The sequence below is a fragment of the Lepidochelys kempii genome, chromosome 2 (assembly GCF_965140265.1).
Source record: "Lepidochelys kempii isolate rLepKem1 chromosome 2, rLepKem1.hap2, whole genome shotgun sequence".
Classification (NCBI taxonomy): domain Eukaryota; kingdom Metazoa; phylum Chordata; order Testudines; family Cheloniidae; genus Lepidochelys; species Lepidochelys kempii.
In genome coordinates this window covers 155,128,371-155,150,250 of record NC_133257.1, presented here as the reverse complement: position 1 = coordinate 155,150,250, position 21,880 = coordinate 155,128,371, and the positions used below count along the sequence as shown (strand labels likewise).

The 21,880-nt window shown below is 42.9% G+C and overlaps 1 protein-coding gene across 1 annotated transcript in view; it reads left to right on the top strand.

Moving 5' to 3' along the window:
• LOC140907180 (uncharacterized) overlaps nt 1–21,880 on the top strand; it is a 67,231-nt gene that overhangs the window by 38,058 nt on the left and 7,293 nt on the right. The window contains exons 10-15 of the mRNA XM_073332520.1: nt 10–40; nt 1,696–1,720; nt 4,006–4,030; nt 12,735–12,773; nt 14,628–14,729; nt 16,774–16,888. Of these exons, the coding sequence (XP_073188621.1) occupies nt 10–40; nt 1,696–1,720; nt 4,006–4,030; nt 12,735–12,773; nt 14,628–14,729; nt 16,774–16,888 (337 nt within the window). The remainder of the gene's footprint in view (nt 1–9; nt 41–1,695; nt 1,721–4,005; nt 4,031–12,734; nt 12,774–14,627; nt 14,730–16,773; nt 16,889–21,880) is intronic.

Sequence of the window (21,880 nt, the reverse complement as noted above, 5' to 3'; positions counted from 1 at the left end):
GCTTCCTAGACTGAAGGTTATACAAGACCCAGTATATCTTGTAAGTTTGTGAAATTACATTAATATAATTTTAATATATTTTAAATAAAACTTCAAATTCTGAATATTTGAACCTAACTTGAGATTACAGATAGCTGCAAAAGTTAGTGATTACTTAAAACATGTAAAATTTTAGAGCAATAGCTTTGGTATGCATATAACTTTCTGTTTTTAAATCCTCCAGTGTTTTAATTAGATGTGCAAAAAGGGATCTTGTTATATTTTTCACATTTCTGAAACATTTTGAAAATACTGAAAATGCATATGGCAGTATTGAAGATATGTAGTGTTGCTGTATGTGTGTTGGTCCCAGGATATTAGAGAGACAAGGTGGGTGAGGTAATATTTTTTATTGAACCAACTTCTGTTGGTTAAAGAGGCAAGCTTTTTAGTTACACAGAGCTCTTCAGGTCTGGGAAATGTAGTCAGTGTGTCACAGCTAAATACAAGGTGGAACAGATTGTTTAACATAAGTAGCTAACACATAACTAAGATATAATGTGAACTATGTGTTAGCTACTTATGCTAAACAATCTGTTTACATTTTGCAGACCTGAAGAAGAGCGCTACGTAAACTTGAAAGCTTGTCTTTCACCAACAGAAGTTGGTTCAATAAAAAATATTACCTCACCCATCTTGTCTCTGCTATTTAAGATCATAATTAGTAGTGATTGTACTCATTAACTCAACTGAAAAATGTATTTCAGTGAAAAATGCAGTATTATGTCATTGTTTTGGAATAAGTTGATATAAATTTCTCCTTCCTGAGTGAACTGAGGCTATGTCTACACCACACACTGCCGGCAGTAGTGTCTAGGATATGTGTAGCTATATGCTGCAGTGAAAAGCCAGCTGTGCGGTGTATAGCTATACCTGTAAGTGAGAGGCTCTGGCAGGGTGGAGGCTTTTTCCCACTACTGGAGCTCCTCATTGCTGCTGGAGTCTTTCCCTGCAGCAGGGGAAGGCTCTCTAGCACTGGGGAGGCAATGTGACTGTATGCTGTTAAAAATAGCAGTGTAGACAGGGAGGCACAGCTTGGGCAAGTAGACTGCCATGTAGGGCATGTACTTGGACTCAGACCCCTGTCCTTCAGGCGTGTCTTTACTTGCCTAAGCCATGCTTCACTATTTACACTGCTATTTATACCAGGACAAGGGGGCCTACCTGGTTATGTACTCTACAGTCTGCCCTCCACTAGAAAAACTATGGGTTCTTTATAGAACCTCTGAACTGGCTTCAGTATGCTAACAATCATCTGACCCATTAGAATGTAAGTGTAGCTGAATATTGCAAATACTATATCTTTAAAATTAGCTTAGTAATGAAAAAGGTCAGCTATAAATATTTGATCCAAATACATTTATATAATCTTGGACATCTTGGTGTGACACAATCTGAACGATGCCAGCTGGGGGCAGACAGTACCTGGTACATTTTAATAGCCTAATAGTAAGATAAGAGGGAAAGTGAATTTGGCTGATGGTGAGAAAATTTAATCAGATCCATTGGCATAATGAACAGGGCCAGTGCTGAAGAGTTCTGTACTTAACTGAGCTGGGAGTGTAGATAAATATGGAATTTATATTATGATCCGTTTGCATTGATACTATAATGACCATATGCTCTTGCTGACCGCTTCCAATGTTTTTTTTCTAGCCTCATCATCAAAGAAAAAATCAAGGTGAGGAAACCTCCAGTAAACTCCCACATGAATACATTTATTACCATCACATCACCATATATTTGAAATGATTAAGTGGTCACTTATTTTGTTTATCTCAGACCATTGCTACTTGTCTTTAGAAAAAAATCCTACATTTTTGTCTTTGTTCAGTTTTTGCTCTTGTACAAAACTTTTTTGATTATCAGTGAGTTATAGGTTATTTTAATCTTATATGTATATGTATAACTATGACTTTCTGATGTATTGCACGTGCTGAGTCATTTAATGGCAGCATGATGTATTTATGTAGAGAGAAACTTCAGATCATATCCCAGAATGGTCCATCACACCCAGGGCTGGCATTGGTTGAGAATGTTGCAAAGGTGGCACACAGTCAAAGGAGATGACCAAGATAATTAAAGCGTTTTTCTTCTCAAGGAGCTGATGTTCTGTGAAGGAGCTTTGTTACTAACTGTCTGTATAGTAGAAAAATAATAGTGATTAATTGCACTGTTAAACAATAGAATACTAACTGAAATGTATTAGATATTTTGGATGTTGTTCTACATTTTCAAATATATTGATTTCAGTTACAACACAGAATACAAAGTGTACAGTACTCACTGTATATTATTTGTATTACAAATATTTGCACTGTATAAATGATAAAAGAAATAGTATTTTTCAATTCACCTTATATAAGTACCATGGTGCAATCTCTTTATTGTGAAAGTGCAGTTTACAAATGTAGATTTATTTTTTTTGTTACATAACTGCACTCAAACACAAAACAGTGTAAAACTTTGGAGCCTACAAGTCCACTCAGTCCTACTTCTTGTTCAGCCAATCAGTCAGACAAACAAACTTGTTTACATTTACAGGAGATAATGCTGCACGCTTCTTATTTACAATGCCACCTGAAAGTGAGAACAGACGTTCGTATGGCACTTTTGTAGCAGACGTTGCAAGGTATTTACATGCCAGATATGCTAAACATTCGTATGCCCCTTCATGCTTTGGCCACCATTTCAGAGGACATGTTTCCATGCTGATGACGCTTGTTAAAAAAAAAATGCGTTGATTAAATTTGAGACTGAACTTGGAGAATTGTATGTCTCCTGCTCTGTGTTTTACCCGCATTCTGCCATATGTTTCATGTTATAGCAGTCTCGGATGATAACCTAGCATGTTTGTTTTAAGAACACTTTCACTGCAGATTTGACAAAACGAAAAGAAGGTACCAATGTGAGATTTCTAAAGATAGCTACAGCACTTGACCCAAGATTTAAGAATCTGAAGTGCCTTCTAAAATCTGATTGGCATGGGGTGTGGAGCATGCTTACAGAAATCTTAAAAGAGCAATGCTCCGTGCAGAAACTAAAAGAACCCAAACCACCAAAAAAGAAAATCAGCCTTCTGCTGGTGGCATCTGACTCAGATGATGAAAATGAACATGTGTTGTTCTGCACTGCTTTGGATCGTTGTCGAGCAGAGCCCATCATCAGCATGGACGCATGTCCTCTGGAATGGTGGTTGAAGCATGGAGGAGCATACGAATCTTTAGTGCATCTGGCACATAAATATCTTGCAACACCAGCAACAACAGTGCCATGTGAATGCCTGTTCTCACTTTCAGGTGACATTGTACGCAAGAAGCGGGCAGCATTATCTCCTGCAAATGTAAACAAGTTTGTTTGTCTGACTGATTGGCTGAACAAGAAGTAGGACTGAGTGGACATGTAGTATCCAGAATTTTACATTGTTTTATTTTTGAACACATTGTTTTATTTTTTGTATATAATTCTACATTTGTAAGTTCAACTTTCATGATAAAGATTGCACTACACTACTTGTATTAAGTGAATTGAAAAATACCATTTCTTTTATTTTTACAGTGCAAATATTTATCATAAAAAATGAGGTGAGCACTGTACACTTTGTATTCTGTTTTGTAACTGAAATCAATATATTTGAAAATGTGGAGAAAATCCAACAATACTTATATAAATAGTTTTCTATTGTTTAACAGCATGATTAATCACGATTAATTTTCTTAATCTCTTGACAGCCCTGTAGAAAGTGTACCTGGACTCTTCTGGTGGCCTTACTGTAATCCTATATCCTAGCATTGAATGTGGTACTACAGCTATGCCATCTGGTGGGAGGCCTTGATTAATAGTTGAGGTCACTTGGGAAGTTGAAATCTGTGTGCAGGATGGCCTAGATAAAAAAAAATTCTAAATCCTTTTTAAAATAGCTTTTATGCTGTTGCTTTAACAACGAAACTTTCTTTTTTATTCTAGGTGGGAAGATGATTACAAGCCTGAGGTAAGTGTTAGTAATTTTGAAATGTGTTGTATGATAGATATGTTTCATTGTTCTTGTTTTCTAAATGTCTACCTGTGTTTTGACTCAGTTTCCCATTTTATTGATATTGTATCCCACTTTATACAATAAAGTGAAATAACCTACCGTAACAAATCTTCATGTTGGTAAGGGATGCTTACCACTCTTTGGAGGAAGCTAAAAGGATATTAATCAGTTTTTTTGTAGGAAGCTTTGTCTCTGTACCCCAAGCCAAAAGTCAGTCAGTCTGCTTCCTCACTATTCCCTCCTTCTTTAAATCAAAGACCTTCTATACTCAATAACTTGTTAAATCTTGGGTTAGCAAAAGGACAATAAAAAAATTCTTAGATTTTTCTCAAAGATGTACCCTAGCACAATATGGTCTTGGTTCATGACCATGGCTCCTAGTTGCTACAATAATACAAATAATTAATATATATTGATGCTGCCCTGAAAAGCACTAGCCACCAACAGCTTTGTCAGCCTTATCTTGATCTTAATATCAAAGCTTTGACACACCATATGTTGTAAATCAGTGGTTCTCAAACTTTCGATACTACTGTACTCCTTTCAGGAGACTGTTATCTTGCGTATCCAAAGTTTCACCTCGCTTAAAAACTGCTTGCTTACAAAATCAGACATAAAAATACAAAAGTGGCACAACACACTGAGAACACACTTACTTTCCTATTTTGTGTGTATGAAATTTTAGTTTGTACTGACTTTACTAGGCTTTTTATGTAGCCTGTTGTAAAACTAGGCAAATATCTAGATGAGTTGATGTATCCCCTGGAAGACCTCTGCGTACACCCATGGGTAGGTGTACCTTTGTTCGAGAACCATTGCTGTAAGAACTATGATTCTTCTGGAATTTGGCACTGGGTGTTGTCTCAGGCCAACCAGTTGTCTTGATACTTTTGGCTCTCTTAGTTGTGGCCTATTTCATTGGCATGGATATGAGGAAGTTACTCACCTTGTGCAGTAGCGATGGTTCTTTGAGATGTGTGTCCCTATGGGTGCTCCACTGTAGGTGTATATGTGACCCCGCGCCTCTAATCGGAGATTTTTGGTAGCAGCATCCCATTGACCCCGCGCATGTGCCCTACCTCCCGGCTATTTAGCACTGCTCAGGCGAACCCCCCGCACTTCCTTCTCTACCACAGAGCCCTATAGAGAACTCCGAAGTAGAGGGAAGGAGGGTGGGTTGTGGAGCACCCATAGGGACACACATCTTGAAGAACCATCGTTACTGCACAAGGTGAGTAACTTCCTCTTTTTCTTCGAGTAGTGTCCGTATCGGTGTGCCGCTGTAGGTGACTCCCGAGCAGTACCCACCACTGGAGGCTGGGACTTCGGAGTGGAATCTTTTACCTCAGAAAGTACTGTGGAGTCGAAGATGGTGTCAGCAGCCAAATCTTCAGTGATCGCATAATGTTCTGTGAAAGTATGGGCAGAGCCCCAAGTCGTTGCTCTATAGATTGCTGAGATAGGGGTATCCCTACGGAATGTGATTGAGGTAGAAACTGACCTCGTGGAGTGGGTATGACTCTGGACAGAAGCAAGTTGCGCCCTTGATAAGTGATTAATGCAACTAGAGACCCATTTGGATGGTCTTTGAGCCGATATCAGAGAGCTTTTGGATCTTTCTGTGGACAAAAGGAAGAATTTAGGGGATTTCTTGAAGTCCTTAGTCCTGTCCAAGTAGAATGCTAATGTCCTTCTAATATCTAGCATATGCATAATCATCTCCCAGTTGTCACAATGTGGTTTTGGGAAAAAACAGGGAGATGGATTTGTTGATTCATATGGAAAGTGCAGAGAACGTAGGGAGAAACTTGGGATATGGCCTTAGAGTTATTGCCTTAAAAAAAAAAAAAAAAAGGGCCGTGAACGATGGATGTGCCATCAGGGTCGCTTTTTCTCCTATGTACCTAGCTGATGGTGTGGCAATTAGTAATGCTGTTTTCATGGATAGGTGTAAGAGAGAACAAGTTGCCCTGGACTCTCAGGGAGGTCTAATCAAAGCCCTGAGAACTAGGTTAAAGTCCCAAGCTGAAGTGAGTAGTGTCACATACGGGAAGAGATTCCCAATGCCCTTAAAGAATCTATGCATTAGTGGGTGAGCAAACACCAAGTGGGAAGCTGATTTCACCGCGAGATGAACCTTAAGGGAGCTGAGTGAAAGTTTAAAATGTAGTGCAAAATCAGAGGGAGGAAAGATGAGGTTGGGTCTGTTTGTTTGAAATGACACAAACTTGTAGATAGTATGTTGAGTGGTTGTGTTGCAACACATCTTTCAGCTTGTCAGAGCATTCTGCCTCTAAGCCTTGGAACTAAGAAGGAGCCAAGCCTAGAGGTGGAGGACCCAAAGGTTGGGGTAAAGGGTCAGCCCATTGATTTGAGAGAGCGGGTGAGGGATGGGCTGAAGAGAAACAGGAGGGCATTGCCATCTGTGTCAGGTAAGGGATCCAGACTTGTCATGGTCAAGAGGGGCAATTAGAATAACTCTCGCTTTGTCTCGTTGAATTTTCAACAGAATCTTAGAGTAGGAAACTGGGGAAAGACATACAAGTGGGCCCTGTCCCGTGGGAAGATGAGGGCAGCTGCCAGTGAATGTTTCCCCAGACCAGCCCTGGAGCAGTAACAAGGACCTTTCTTGTTCCGTTAAGTAACAAAGAGATCCATAGGCAGGGTTCCCCAAAGGGTGGATATAACCACCTCTGAATTCAGTACACACTCATTGTCATGAGAAATTGGCAATGATTAGGGGTCTAGAACACATGACTTATGAGGAGAGGCTGAGGGAGCTGGGATTGTTTAGCCTGCAGAAGAGAAGAATGAGGGGGGATTTGATAGCTGCTTTCAACTACCTGAAAGGGGGTTCCAAAGAGGATGGCTCTAGACTGTTCTCAATGGTAGCAGATGACAGAACGAGGAGTAATGGTCTCAAGTTGCAGTGGGGGAGGTTTAGATTGGATATTAGGAAAAACTTTTTCACTAAGAGGGTGGTGAAACACTGGAATGCGTTACCTAGGGAGGTGGTAGAATCTCCTTCCTTAGAGGTTTTTAAGGTCAGGCTTGACAAAGCCCTGGCTGGGATGATTTAGTTGGGGATTGGTCCTGCTTTGAGCATGGGGTTGGACTAGATGACCTTCTGGGGTCCCTTCCAACCCTGATATTCTATGATTCTAACTGTTGTTGTCGGCTGTGATGTTCTGTATCCCTGGTATATAGACAGCTGAGATGAGCACATTGTGATGGGTGCATCAATTCTAAAGTTTGAGTGCCCTCTTGTAGAGGGAGGGAGATTTGGCAGCTCCTTGGCAGTTTATACAAACATATAGGTCACATTAATTCCATCCTGACCTTTGTGTGTTGTTTTCGATGAAAGGCAGAAAGTGTGCACAGGCACTCCTGACAGCCCTTAGCCCCAAAAGAGTGATGTGGAAGGTCATTTCTGTGGAAGGCCGTTTGCTGATAAAGTCTAGTCACTGTACCGGGGTTAGTATGCTGCCACAATGAAGAGAAGCTTGGAGAATACCCTGTGTGGAGCAGTCTATACTGGTAGTGATCCTGCCCCAAAGGTAAGCAGTAGGAAATCTCCTGTACAATGGGTGTATTGAGATATGGAAGTAGGCACCCTGTAGGCTCAGGGCTAGAAATCAATCTCCTTAGTTTAGAGCTGGTCCTAACTGCTGTGAAGTAGGGTAAGGTGACTTCTGAGTGGCATGACAGGTGTATAGATGACAGATGATGCTGTAAGGTATCATTGTTCAGGCACTCGACCAGCTCATCAAAAGTGCTTATAAGAGACAGTTGGAGAGGTCACGGACTGAGGTGCAGCCTGTTCCCACTTTAAGCCCTGGTCCTCTTACACTGTGGCTCATGACAGCACTGAGATGGTGGGTATTGAGAAGATTGTGACCTGTGGTGTGGTTGAGAGGTATATCTTCTCTTCTGTCCCACAGTGTAGATTCCTAAGAAGTGTAACATGATCCAAGAATCCTTCAGGATGTGGAGAGAAAATCTGTCTTCTCCTCAAAGAGTTGGGCCCTTCAAACTGGAAGTCTGTAGCTCTTTGGGCAGTCTGGAGAGGTGTAGCCAAAATAACCCAACCACAACACAGCCCGCTTCAGTACCACTGTCATGGAGACTGGGCGGGCAGCTGTAACAGCTACATTCAGTGCTGTCTCTGGTAACAGTCTGGCTATTAACTGACCATCTCTAAGAATGGTTTGAATCTGTTCTTTTTGTGTTTCCGGTAATGTTCCAGAAACAGATGGGGTTTCCCATAATTAATAAAATTGTATTTGGCCATGACAGTCTGGTAATTTATTACTCTAAACAGTAATGTTGTCGATGAATATGCCATCTTGCCAAGCCTGATCGTATGGAGTTGACTTGACATCATGTTGCTTGCTTCGTGCATTAACCACCTCCACTATGATGGAATTGGATTGCAGATGTTGAAAACAAAGTCTGCCTCTTTGGGTAGAGATGTAGGGTTTTTTTGTTTTTGTTTGGTTGGTTGGTTTGGGTTTTTACCACTCTGTTGCTGGATGGTCCGATGGAAGCTGGTGTCTGCCAGATGACTTTAGTAGGATCTAGAATTGCCTCATTATTTGGGAGGACAATTCTAGATGAGAAGGTGGTATGCAGAATTTCCACCAACTGTGTATCTGCCACCTCCAGTAGGGGAATCTGCAGCTCATCTGCCACCCTCTTGGTATGGTCCAGAAAGTTCTTAAAATCTTCACCTAGTGATGAGGGGTGGGCAGCACAGCCTTATCTGGGAGAGATGAGGAGAAGTGTGCTGGAGGGGGAGCTTCCTCTTCAGGTTCTTCTTCCTGTTCTGAAAAAGCTTCCTCCTGTGCTGACTCAGGTGCTCTGGACAGCCAGGCTGTCCCATCTGGTGGACTCGCCCTGAGACACACCAGGGATGGTCGTGACATGTTTGTACGTTGCCCAAGAATTACAATATGACCTTGGGGGGGGGGGGTGAGGGAGGAAGGGGGGCATGGGCAGTGGGCTTACCTCAGGGGGCCCACACCACGATTGATGAAATTGGGGTGGACTCTTGTAGTGTGACAGTGGGCCACAATGAGGGCCAGGGAAATGATCTCCTCCTGGCCAGTGTCAGATTCTTCAGTGGGTAAGGGTGGCGCTGACTGGGGTATTGGCAGTATACATACAGCCCAGTGCCAAGAGTGATTCTGGGTGCTGGGATGTGCTCGATACCGGGGTCCTGGTACCAGGTAATGGGGATTGCAGTTCTTCCCCAATCATCAGGTCTCCAGGGTACCAGAGCTCATGCAGTACCATGGGTTCATCTGGTACCAAAGAGGAGTGTCCCTGGTATGTTGTCAGTACTGATAATTGGGCACAGCACTCCCTAAATGAGAGTTTTGTTGTGCCCAGTACAGAAAGTTTGTTGGCACCACTATTTTAGAGATGGTACTGTAATTCTCTCTCCCTGGGTACTGAGGCCACAGGTCTCCAGAGTACCAGAGCACGTGTGTTACCATGGGCTCAGGTGGTACCACAGAGGAGTGTCTGTAACATGTTGTCAGTGTCGATGGTTGGGAAGGTGCAGAACACTTCCTAGATGGGAGTTTTGTTGCACGTGGTACCAAAGGGTTTCTCTGAGGCGCTGTTTTAGAGATGATTCAGTAATTGTCCCCTTTCCTTAGGGGGCGGTACCGTTTCCTGAGAGCCTGACTACGGAAGCCCCTTGGGGACGGTGCTGGGGGGACGGTGCTGCAACAGAGCTCACAGCAGGAGACCCCTTCTCAGGTGCCTGCTTCAGAGCTGCAGTGTGGATGGCGCCCACGGTGCCACAGCAGAGCTCACAGCAGGCAGCCCCTTATCAGTGCCATGCTTCAGAGCTGCTAGTGTCCTCCTACCGAGGTGGCTGCTCTGGGGAGCCCCACCGGCTGGCCAGCTACTAGGAATGCATGTGTTTGGATTGGTGCCGAGATGGCCGCACTGGGGAACCCCTCTGGCTGGCCAGTTGGTCGGAGGAGTTCTTTTTATGAGCCTTTCCAGGGGGAGTCTGCTGGTGGCTTCCCCCTCACCCTCCCTCTTCTTCTCCTCCTCCTCCTCTTCCTCTTCACAACTCGACCCCTTTTGAAGTGAAGGCTCTGGGGATGATCCCGGGTCAGCACCCACCAGAGTCCCCTACAGACTGAAGTGTTTTCTCCATAGGGAGGAGTTTTAACTTCAGCTCTCAGCTCCTGTGAGGCTGCCGTTTTAGCTGTGGCAGGTAAAGCACTTCTGTGAGGCTTTTCCAGGCACAGCGAGAGTGTCTGGCCATTACAGGAACTGACTCCTGGCAGGAGAGGCACCGCTTGGAGCAGAGAGCACCAGGCATGCCCCTGGGCAGGTGGTTGTCATCCTCTAGCAGGGAGGAATGCTGGAGAACCTTGTCTTTACTTAATTTTTTATTTTCAGTTAAAAAAAGTCTACTAGATGCTGGGGGGGAATGCCCCCAGACAGGGCACGAAACTGAAGTTCTTTTTTTTTTTTTCTCTTTCTTTTTAACGCAAAGGAATAAAATAAAATAAACACTAGCCTAACTCCTTTTAAGGAGAACAAAGGTAACAAAACAAACACTACTTATGCTAATGACACAGATAAGGAAGGGACAACTGTTCATTCTGTCTGAGGCCAAAGGCGGTTGAGAAGGAAGTGAGGGGGGGTTCAACCGTGCAGTGCTAAATAGCCTCGAGGGAGGGCACGTGGGCGGGGTCAACTGGACACTGCTACCAAAAATCTCCGATTTGAGGCGCGGGGGCACATACACACCTACAGAGGAGCACCACTAGGGACTCTACTCGAAGAAGAACTGCCGGTGCCATGAGAGCTATCAAGGCACAGTGTCTCATCAGGGAAGAAATTGACTCCAGGAGAAAGATATTCACACATTATAAGAAATTCCACACTTGAATATGACATCTTCCCTCTCCATCATGGCTTGGTATCACTTGTTAAGCTTTGGATTCACCACTAGACTTCTCTTCAGTTGCAGCTTTCTTGTACATTTAAAAAACTGATCTAGTTAAACCCATACAAACGACGGTTGTCAGGCGCCCAGTCAAAAAGGGACCCTGGTGGCTCCAGTCAGCACCACTGACGGGGCCATTAAAAGTCCAGTCGAAGGTGCAGCGGGACTAAGACAGGCTCGCTGCCTGCCCTGGCTCCGTGTGTCTCCTGGAAGCGGCTGGTGTGTCCCTGCGGCCCCTGTGCTCAGGGGCAGCCACGGAGGCTTCGCGCACTGTCCTCACCCCGAGCACTGGCTCCGCAGCTCCCGTTGGCTGAGATCACGGTCAGTGGAAGCTGCAGGGGTGGTGTCTGCGGGCTAGGGCAGTGCACGGAGCCTTCATGGCCGCCCCTGCGCCTAGGAGCCAGAGGACATGTCACTGCTTCCAGGAACTGCCTCAGGTAAGTGCTGCCCAGAGCCTGCACCGCACCCCGAACCTCCTCCACCAGCCCTGAGTCCACTCCCACACCCCAGCTCCCTCCCAGAGCCTGCACACCAACTGCGTGTCCCAAGCCTGAGCCCCCTCCTGCACCCAAACTCCCTCCCAGAGCCTGTACCCCGCACCCCCTCCTGCACTCCAAACCCCTCGGACCCAGCCCAGAGCCCCCTCTTGCACCCCAAACCCCTCATCCCCCATCCCACCTCAGAGCCCACACCTTCAGCTGGAGTCCTCATCCCCCCGCACCCTAACCTCCTGCCCCAGCCCAGAGCCCCCTCCTACACACTGAGCCCCTCATCCTCAGCCCCAGCCCAAAGGCTGTACACCCAGCCAGAGCCCTCACCACAAACCCCTCAGCTCTGGCTCGCCCCCAGCACCCACACCCCAACCCCCTGGCTCAGTCCAGTGAAAATGAGCTAGAGTGGGTGAGAGCAGGGGATGGAGTGAGTTGGGGAGGGGCCTTGGGATAGGGGTGGGGCCTCAGGGAAGAGGATGGGGGAAGTGTGTTCTGTTTTGTGCAATCAGAAAGTTGGCAACCCTAATGCAAACTCTTTTATGGAAACATTTATATTGTTTTAGAACAGTCTCATATAACTGTATCTTGCTTTGGTATATGTACCTTTAGTTAAACTTGTGCAATTGGATGTTCAGAGTAGAGGCCCGGAGTCCTAATTCATCCACTGACACACTGACCATGCACAAGCCTCTCAACCTCACTTCCGACTATAAAATAGGCATAATTACTTCTATCCCTCACAGGTGCTAATTTTTTATTTTTTTTGTAAGGTGCTTTGATTATCCTTATATGATATATGTTAAGAGTAAAGTAAATCCTATTAGCAATTCACCTTAAGAATATCAATTTATCAATAGCTGTAACATTTGAAATAAAATATTAAATATTTAACAGTAAAAGACCTGTTCTCTTATGGTCAACGTGAGAACAGAAAGGTAATTGCTGAAAGTGAAGAGGATTTTCAGGAACTCTATATCTTGGGAACTGAAGTCTGTCTTAATTTTGAAATTTACGTAGTCCAAAATGGAAATATTGCTGCTGTTGTATATACAAGCAATAAGGACCTAAGATTATAATTGCTGTAAAAACTTTCTTCCCTCAAGCATTTGGTTGTTATATTTTATGATGTTTTGCAGAAGAATATATATAAACACTGTAATCAGTCCTTGTGGTGGTTTTTCCCCCCCTACAGAATGATCCAGTTCGAAAGCAGAAAGCCCTAGAGTACTTGGTATGTACAAAACGTGCTTTTGCCAGGATTTTGCTACGTTTTAATACTGGATTTGCACCACTGCAGAAAGAACAAATCTTGCATGAATCACTGGGAAGAGTATGAATAAACTTGATCAGTAATTCCTACTTTTCAAGTCATATTTCTTCACATCTTATTTCACCAAATCTTAAAGATTGGGCAGCTGCAGTATAAATAAATCCTTTGCTGCTTGCTGTTGCCCAGAACATCATACACTAGAACTTGAATTTGAACTGCTTCAGGGTTCAAAGAAATAGAGCCTGATATCTCTGCTTTTTGTAGTAGAGATTTTAACATTAGCTGCTGTAGTAGTTTTTAATAATGTTTAATGTCTAAAATGCTTTGCAAGGAGAATGTTCATGATTAATTATGGCTTGTAATTTGTTTAGGTAAGTGTCTAGTCTGTATTTTGAAGCTCTGAGAAGAAAAGGTTACTTAACTATTTTCTTTAAAAAAAATTTGGAGAGAAGCTCAAACACCTGCTTCATCCTGCCTTTTTGGTTTTTACTGTGGTGCTCTCTGGCTGCTCTCCCACTCTTTTATGCCATTTTGCCCCATCTATATAACAAGATTCCAGGAATCTCAATCTGAATGCTAAAATGTCTGAGGCAGTGGAAACAGCTACCAGTGTGGATGAGAACCCTCTTTATTTAGATTATCATCTGGTTCAGCCATCACTGGGATTTGAGGCCTGTTAGCATCCAGTTTGTAAGTTCTCAACCCTTTTTTTGCTTTTCTATACACACAACTTCACAAATTACACCATCCACTGGCCAGGGCTTTCAGCTGCTTGTATGATGACAGGTTTCAGAGTAACAGCCGTGTTAGTCTGTATTCACAAAAAGAAAAGGAGTACTTGTGGCACCTCAGAGACTAACCAATTTATTTGAGCATAAGCTTTCGTGAGCTACAGCACACTTCATCGGATGCATACTGTGGAAACTGCAGAAGACATTATATGCACAGAGACCATGAAACAATACCTCCTCCCACCCCACTCTCCTGCTGGTAATAGCTTATCTAAAGTGATCACTCTCCTTACAATGTGTATGATAATCAGGTTGGGCCATTTCCAGCACAAATCCAGGTTTTCTCACCCTCCGCACCCCCCCCCCCCCAAACTCACTCTCCTGCTGGTAATAGCCCATCCAAAGTGATCACTCTCCTTACAATGTGTATGATAATCAAGGTGGGCCATTTCTAGCACAAATCCAGGTTTTCTCACCCCCCACCCCCATACACACACAAACTCACTCTCCTGCTGGAAATGGCCCACCTTGATTTTCATACACATTGTAAGGAGAGTGGTCACTTTGGATGGGCTATTACCAGCAGGAGAGTGAGTTTGTGTGTGTGGTTTTTGAAAAAAGGGGGGGGGGTGAGAAAACTTGTATTTGTGCTGGAAATGGCCCACCTTGATTATCATACACATTGTAAAGAGAGTGGTCACTTTGGATGGGCTATTACCAGCAGGAGAGTGGGGTGGGAGGAGGTATTGTTTCATGGTCTCTGTGTATATAATGTCTTCTGCAGTTTCCACAGTATGCATCCGATGAAGTGAGCTGTAGCTCACGAAAGCTTATGCTCAAATAAATTAGTTAGTCTCTAAGGTGCCACAAGTACTCCTTTTCTTCTAGCTGCTTGTATAAATCTCATTTCCTTAATTTTTTGCTCGAGTTGGTCATAGAACTTCATTTGAATCCATCTATTTGTTTCCCAAAACTTATGATCTCCTTGGGGAAGTCCGGTTGAGTATTTGAGATAAGTATTCTTTAATTATTGTTTGCAACTTAATTAACCTTTTTGAATGTGTGCTTATTTTTAATTTGACAGGAAACTTTTCGGGTCACCTCAGACACAGAAGCAACTCTGGTAGTTAGTATTACACAAGATCTGACAGAAGCTTTGAAGACCTTTTGTAAAAAGAAAGCAGCTGTAAGTAATCTGTCTACTTCGATGACTAGTTCTATATTGTCGTGTTCTGTTGCAAGGGTTTTCCCATTTGTTTACCCACTCCTCCCATTCATAATAATGTAACGTCCCTGCAACAATTATGGCAATTGGCACAGAAATTAGAAAATAAATATAAGTAGCTGTCTTTTAGTATAAGTGTGCTTGGTGTTGAGAAGTTAATTGCATTGTTTTTTCCCTTTAATTTCTTTTCCATGTCCCATTTTGTCCTGTTTTTCTCCCCTCTGCATGTGCTTCTCTGCAGTTGGCCTCCTTTACCTCCTTCTGCACATGCTTACATGTTGCCTAATTGTTCTCCCACCACACTGCTTTCCTGCTACGTATATATCCAAGATATAAGTATTGGTATTTTCCCCCCAAGTGACATTACTTCATTCTTTTCTCCCCTGGACATGTGGGCAGTTCTCATTGGTGGCATGTAGTTCTGTTCCTGCTTGAGGCTTTGAGCCATGAGGACAGCTTCTGCTTCTTCTCATATATCAGCAGACTGTAGTAGAGACGTCTAGGCTGGTTGCTCTTCTGTTTCTATCTGCTTATATATAGGGATCAGTGAAAATCATGGTTTCATGGAACTTGTGAAATTAGCCTTGTATTGTGACTTTCAACAGCAGAGAGGCAGAAGCATGCATCCCTGCTTTCTCCCTATTGAGACCACGGCTGCTCGTGGCGGGTTAGCAGACTGGTCCCATTCTGGAGGGGGGCAGGGAGGTGGTGGGTTGGTCCTATTCTGCATGGGAGGGGATTGGCTGGGGTGGGGATGTGTCTCATTATATGGCTCCAGATGGTCTGGCCCAGTTCATGCTGTCTGGCTCCCGCCAAGGTTGCTGCTTCCTGTCTGGCTGTTGGGAGGGGGGAAGAAGGGCTGGCTCTGGCAACGCAGTGGTTGGGAGCCTGGCCTGCCTACACACCATGGCTCCTGCAGTCCCGAGGGAGACACTGCAGGACCTGAGACCAGGATCCATCCCTCCACCGTAACCAACGTCTTAGCTGTGCGGCCATTGCTTGGAACAGGAGCAGGTGTGTGAAGGGCCCTGCCCTGGCAGGAGGATAGAGTGGATGGATCCTGGTCTCAGTTTCTCACCAGCTGGAGCTTCAGTTTTTTCCCGGGACCTGCAGGGGCCACTGGTGTGTGGGCCACACTGAGGCTCCTAATCACTATGCAGTAGCCTGGCCTGGAGCTGCATGCAGAGTGAGCCAGGCTCTGATCCTTGCCTCATGCTGGGCTGGGTCAGATCAGTTAGCACCGTGTGGTGAGACATGCTGCCTGCCTGCCACCCCTCGTTTCCTTGGATTAGGACCTGCCCACCATCTCTGCTTTCCCCACAGGCTTGGGACTGGCCTGCTCCCCCTTTCCCCCCCTCCCCCGAACAGCCTCCTCACTGTTGGAAAAATCGAAGCAGTTTGGTTCTGGGGGGACTCAGCAGCCATGCATATCCCATGAAATTCAAATGTTCACCCATGACATTGCCATGAATATTATTTTAAAATATAACAAAGTTTTGAAAACCTGTACAGTAACTGGAGAAGGAAGAGGGGAATAAGGAAAATAATCACTGAAGTCTTTCAAGGAAAAAAACATGAGCACTGTCAAAACTAGAATGTATTAATACTAGCCAAATGGTAAGTATGGTTGGTTGGCTTTCATTTTGTTAGCACTCGGCACATTTTGATAAACAGGTATCATAAGGCGTGGGTGTGTATGCATGAGAGAGAGAAAGCTCAAAGGCCTAACTTGTGTATTTGAGGTTGATTTTACTCAGATTAATGGCTAATTCAAAACCCAGGTCAAATGGGAGGAAGTCATTGTTCCTCACATTGATAGTTGGGAGAAAAATAGGGAGCAAACTTGAGCAGCACAGCAAAACATAGGATTCATTGCTTAAAAATACCATTGCCAGTGAACATTTATTGGCATGCTATGGGAAAAGTTGCTATTTTTGAAATGTTGGAAATGAAATGTAAATTTTTAGAACAAATACCATGAGGTGTGCTATTTTTTTTCCCCTAGGTCAATTATGCCAGCAGCCTGAGGCCATTGATGTCAATATCTCAGGATGAGCTTTCAGCAGGAAAAAACATCCAAAAACCCTATAAGTCTTATGAAAATTACAAAGGCAATTCAGGTACTTTGCAGGGTGTCTTTGCCGAAATATTATTTAGAAAGTGGATTTGAATTCACAGAACATGATATTTGAGGACTTAAACTTCTGCCCAGTCATGCTACTCTGCCACTAGAATGCTGTGCTTTAGAAGTGCTCTGTGATTTCCATTTGTTGTCTGGTTCAGTTCAAGGAGTTTGGGGTTTTAATCTGTTAAATCCTTCCTGATTCTGGTACTGACCACCTGAGGACCTGCCCATCTCATTGGGTGGTGCCAGAGTAGCTGAGATTAACAGGCGGTGCTAGAGCTGTCATCTTCTGGCTTTGATGAGAGGGTTTCTTCAGTGAGGGGTTGGTCTGCCATATTTTCCAGTGAGCAGAAATAAATCGTCTGGAACCACTAAGGGCACAGAGTAAGATGCATGCCTCCCAGCTTGTGACCTGCTCTAAAGTATTATTAAACCATTTTGGCAAAAAAAAGAAATTACGTATGGGTCAGCCACTACATCAAACAAATACAAGTGGAGTGGTGCTGTACCAACCTGCACGTCCACCTGAAGAACAGTCTGATTTGTAAAGGGAATTCTGGGTTTGAAGAAAGATATAGCTGATTCCATGGCATAAAAGCAAACTATCCCACTGCATAGGAAAGATAGGAAGCATGGCAAGAGGCCACCCTGGCTTAACCAGGAGATCTTCAGTGATCTAAAACTCCAAAAAGAATCCTATAAAACATGGAAACTAGATCAAATTACGAAGGATGAAAAGAAACAAATAACACAAGTATGTAGGGACAAAAATTAGAAAGGCAAAGGCACAAAATGTGATAACTAGCTAGAGACATAAAGGGTAACAAGAAAACATTTTACAAATACATCAGAAGCAAGAGGAAGACCAGACAAGGTAGGCCCGTTACTCAATGGGTGGGGGAGGGGGAATAATAGAAAATGTGGAAATGGCAGAAGTGCCAAATGATTTTTTTTTGTTTCAGTTTTCACTAAAAAGTTTAACAATTGGATATCTAACTTAGTGAATGCCAGTGAAAATGAAGTAGGATCAGAGGCTAAAATAGGGAAAGAACAAGTTAGAAATTACTTAGACAAGTTAGATGTTTTCAAGTCACCAGCACCTGATGAAATACATCTTAGACTACTTAAGGAGCTGACTTAGGAGACATCTGAGCCATTAGCAATTATCTTCGAAAAGTCATGGAAGATGGGAGAGATTCCAGAGGACTGGAAAAGGGGAAAATTATAGTCCTAATCTATAAAAGAGGGAATAAAGACAACCTTGGAAATTACAGACCAGTCATCTTAACTTCAGTACCCCGAAAAATAATGGAGCAAATAATTAAGCAATCTGTTTGCAGATACCTAACAGATAATAAAGTGATAAGTAACAGTCAGCATAGATTTGTCAAGAACAAATCATGTCAAACCAACCTAATAGCTTTCTTTAACAGACTAACAAGTCTTGTGGATGGGGGGAAGTGGTAGGTGTGGTATATCTTGACTTTAGTAAGTCTTTTGATACTGTCTCATATGACCTTCTCATAAACAAACTAGGGAAATACAGTTTAGATGGAGCTGCTATAAGGTAGGTGCATAGCTGGTTGGAAAACTCTTCCCAGAGAGTAGTTATCAGTGGTTCACAGTCAAGCTGGAAGGATGCATCAAATGGGGTCCCTCAGGGACTGGATTTGGGTCGAGTTCTGTTTAATATCGTCATCAATTATTTAGATAATGGCATATAGAGTACACTTACAAATGTTGCGGATGCTACGAAGCTGGGAGGGGTTGCAAGTGCTTTGGAGGATAGGGTTAAAATTCAAAATGATCTGGAGAAATGGTCTGCAGTACATAGGATGAAATTCAATAAGGACAAATGCAAAATACTTCACTTAGGCAGGAACAATCAGTTGCACACATATAAAATGACTGCCTAGGAAGGAGTACTGTGGAAAAGGATCTGGGGGTCATAATGGATCACAAACTAAATAAGAGTCAACAGTGTAACATTGCAAATAAAGAATACATCATTCTGGGCTGCAAGCAGGAGTGTTATAGGCAATACACAAGAAATAATTCTTCCGCTCTACTCCGTGCTCATTAGGCCTTAACTGGAGTATTGTGTCCAGTTCTGGGCACCACATTTCAGAAAAGATGTGGACAAATTGGAGAAAGTCCGGAGAAAACCAACAGAAATCATTAAAGGTCTAGAAAACATGACCTGTGAAGGAAGATTGAAAAATTGGGTTTGTTAAGTCTGGAAAAGAGAAGACTGAGAGGGGACATAACAATTTTCAAATACATAAAAGTTTGTTACAAGGAGGAGGAAGAAAAATTGTTCTCATTAACCTCTGAGGATAGGGTAAGAAGCAGTGGGCTTGAATTTCAGCAAGGGCAGTTTAGGTTGGACATTAGAAAAAACTTCTTAACTGTCTGGGTGGTTAAGCACTGAAATTTCCTAGAGAGGTTGTGGAATCTCCGTCAGTGGAGATTTTCAAACAGGTTAGACAAACACCTGGCAGGGATGGTCTAGATAATACTTAGTCCTGCCTTGAGTGCAGGGTCTGACCCGTGTGCCTGGGGCAGCCCTCACTGGAAATGCCAAGGTCAGGGCAGGCTGCAAAAGGGAGAACAGGTACTCCCGAGACTGGTGGGTAACATTGAAGTTAAACTCCCCAACCAGTCACAAACTGTGCTTCTGACCCCCCACACTAGTTATCAAGAAGCAAAAAAGGAATCTCGCAGCCCCCTTATTGCATTCCAGTTTTCTGGCTCCCAGTCAGCACCTAGGTCCAGTACAGTGAGAAGTTACTTAAAAAACTCTGCTCACATATACAAAATGTTCTTCTGACCCCAAAGGGTCAGCCACATTGCCAGGTCAGTGTAGGTTTGGATCTTACCCAAAATACTAGCCAATCCTTTAGTGCTTAAAGCTAAAGGTTTATTATAAAGAAAAAAGAAAAAGAGAGATGTTAAATGGTAAAACACTCACATACAATGACTTTAAAGTCCATCCAGTCCCTAGCAGTATTAGTGAGTTTGCTGGCTTGAAAGTCCCGCTGGACACATCCACAACTTGGATGGGTCATTCAGTCCTTTGTTCAGAGCTTCAGAAGTTTGTAGGAAGGTTACTCCAGGGGTAAGAAGCAGGACTGAGGACAAGAAGCAGAACTGAAGACAAAATGGAGAAGATGCAGCTGCCTTTTATAGTCTTTTTGCCATATGTCAGGTACTTCCTTTATTTCGAACACATTCATAGCAGAGAGCACATGACTTTGAAAGGCCTCTTAGAGTTCTCTTCTTAAGCATGTCCCTGCATGCCTTGCTGATTCATATACCTTGCCTTCTGTCAGTTGTATTGCTGATGTCCCTTAATGTGCTGTCAAACAGGGTAGGCAGTGCTAATACCAATCTGTCTGGATGTGTTACCCAGATGCATAGCACAAGTTTGGAACTACAGACGTACCATACATATAATTTACAATACAAAGGTGATATAAACACATAAACGAGATTATCATACCTGGCAAGTTATAACATTTTTGCAGATAACCTTACCCGGCATATCTGGCATAACTCATGGCAATTTTACAATATTGGTATTCATAATATCCTAAACTGTCCCCGAGATTCCATACAGTGTCACACGGGGGACTGGACTAAAAGACCTCTTGAGGTCCCTTCCAGTTCTGTGATTCTATACATGAAGTGAATAAAGCAGCAAAATTTCAATGTCTGATGCATATAATTAGCTAGAAAAAAATAGATTTGAAACTTGAAGCATTTTGGTTAAATAGGCAAAGTGAGAAGGTTAATAGAAATTGGAGAAAAGTTAGAATTTTAGCAGATTCTCAAAAGCTCTGTGTAAACAGGATATTGCTTAAAGCCAAGAAGAAAATTCTCAAAGATGAGCTGCAAAAAATATTTTAAATCAGGCTTGTATCAATATTTTATTCATTATGTTGTAAAGGTTTTACTTTTGTAAAATTCCTTCCTTCGTTTTTTTCCATTTTAAATGCAACAGCCTCCCCTTCAAAAGAACAGTGACATTCCTGATATTTCTAAGACAAAGACCTCCTCTTTATCAGAATGTTAGTAATTTGAGTTAAAACAGATGTTAACAACTCTTGGAGTTTTACCACTGACTTCAGTGGGAACAATGAGGCCAGCCCTAAGCACTTTTGGAAATCCAGTCCCCAAGTATGTAGACCTCACTGAGAAAGCAGATTCTGCAAACAATAGAAAGGCTGAGCACTGAAAATCTCCATAATAATTGCGTTAAATATTTTTGGCATTCCAGTTTCTAAACTGGCCTAAAGTGACATGAGAAAAGTAAACCTGACAAAGTGCTGTGTTAGTTTCATCTACTCCCTTCTGAGGTTCATCTTGGACATACATTCTAAACGTGGTGGCTGAGAGGCAGATACTTTTTTTTTTTTTTTTTACCTTCAGTGTCTTCAGATTATAACTGTTTTTCAGGCACTTTAACATTTGTGTTATCCTTCATTTGAGCACAATACTATTAGTTGGTGAGGCACACAGTCACAGCTTATTTTCATGGATTTGCGTCTTTTTGTTTTTTTGTTTGTTTTTGGACTCGCTGGCTGTTACCTGTTTGGGAATCTTTGCCACCTAGATTCCTTATCTAGAACTAAACTTCTTTGTAGGAAATGTCAGAAACTTCATTAGTATATGCTGTCTATCCATTGGTGGTACATTCATGCTACCCTTAGTGTTCAGACTCGTACATGAGTATACTATTAAAACGGTCTTTAAATTTTAAAAACATTCTTTTGACACATTGTACTCTTGTGTCTGTAACTATTGCTGTCTTCAGTCATTCTGTGCAAGGGCTTGCCTACACATATAAATGTTACTGCTTTAAGTGTACTGGAATAGTTGAAGTGGTAGAAAACCCTAGCATGGATTAAGTTATACCAGAATAAAGGTGAATAATATCAAAAGGGAAGAGGGGAGTAACCTGTACAATTTCAGACACCCTTATACG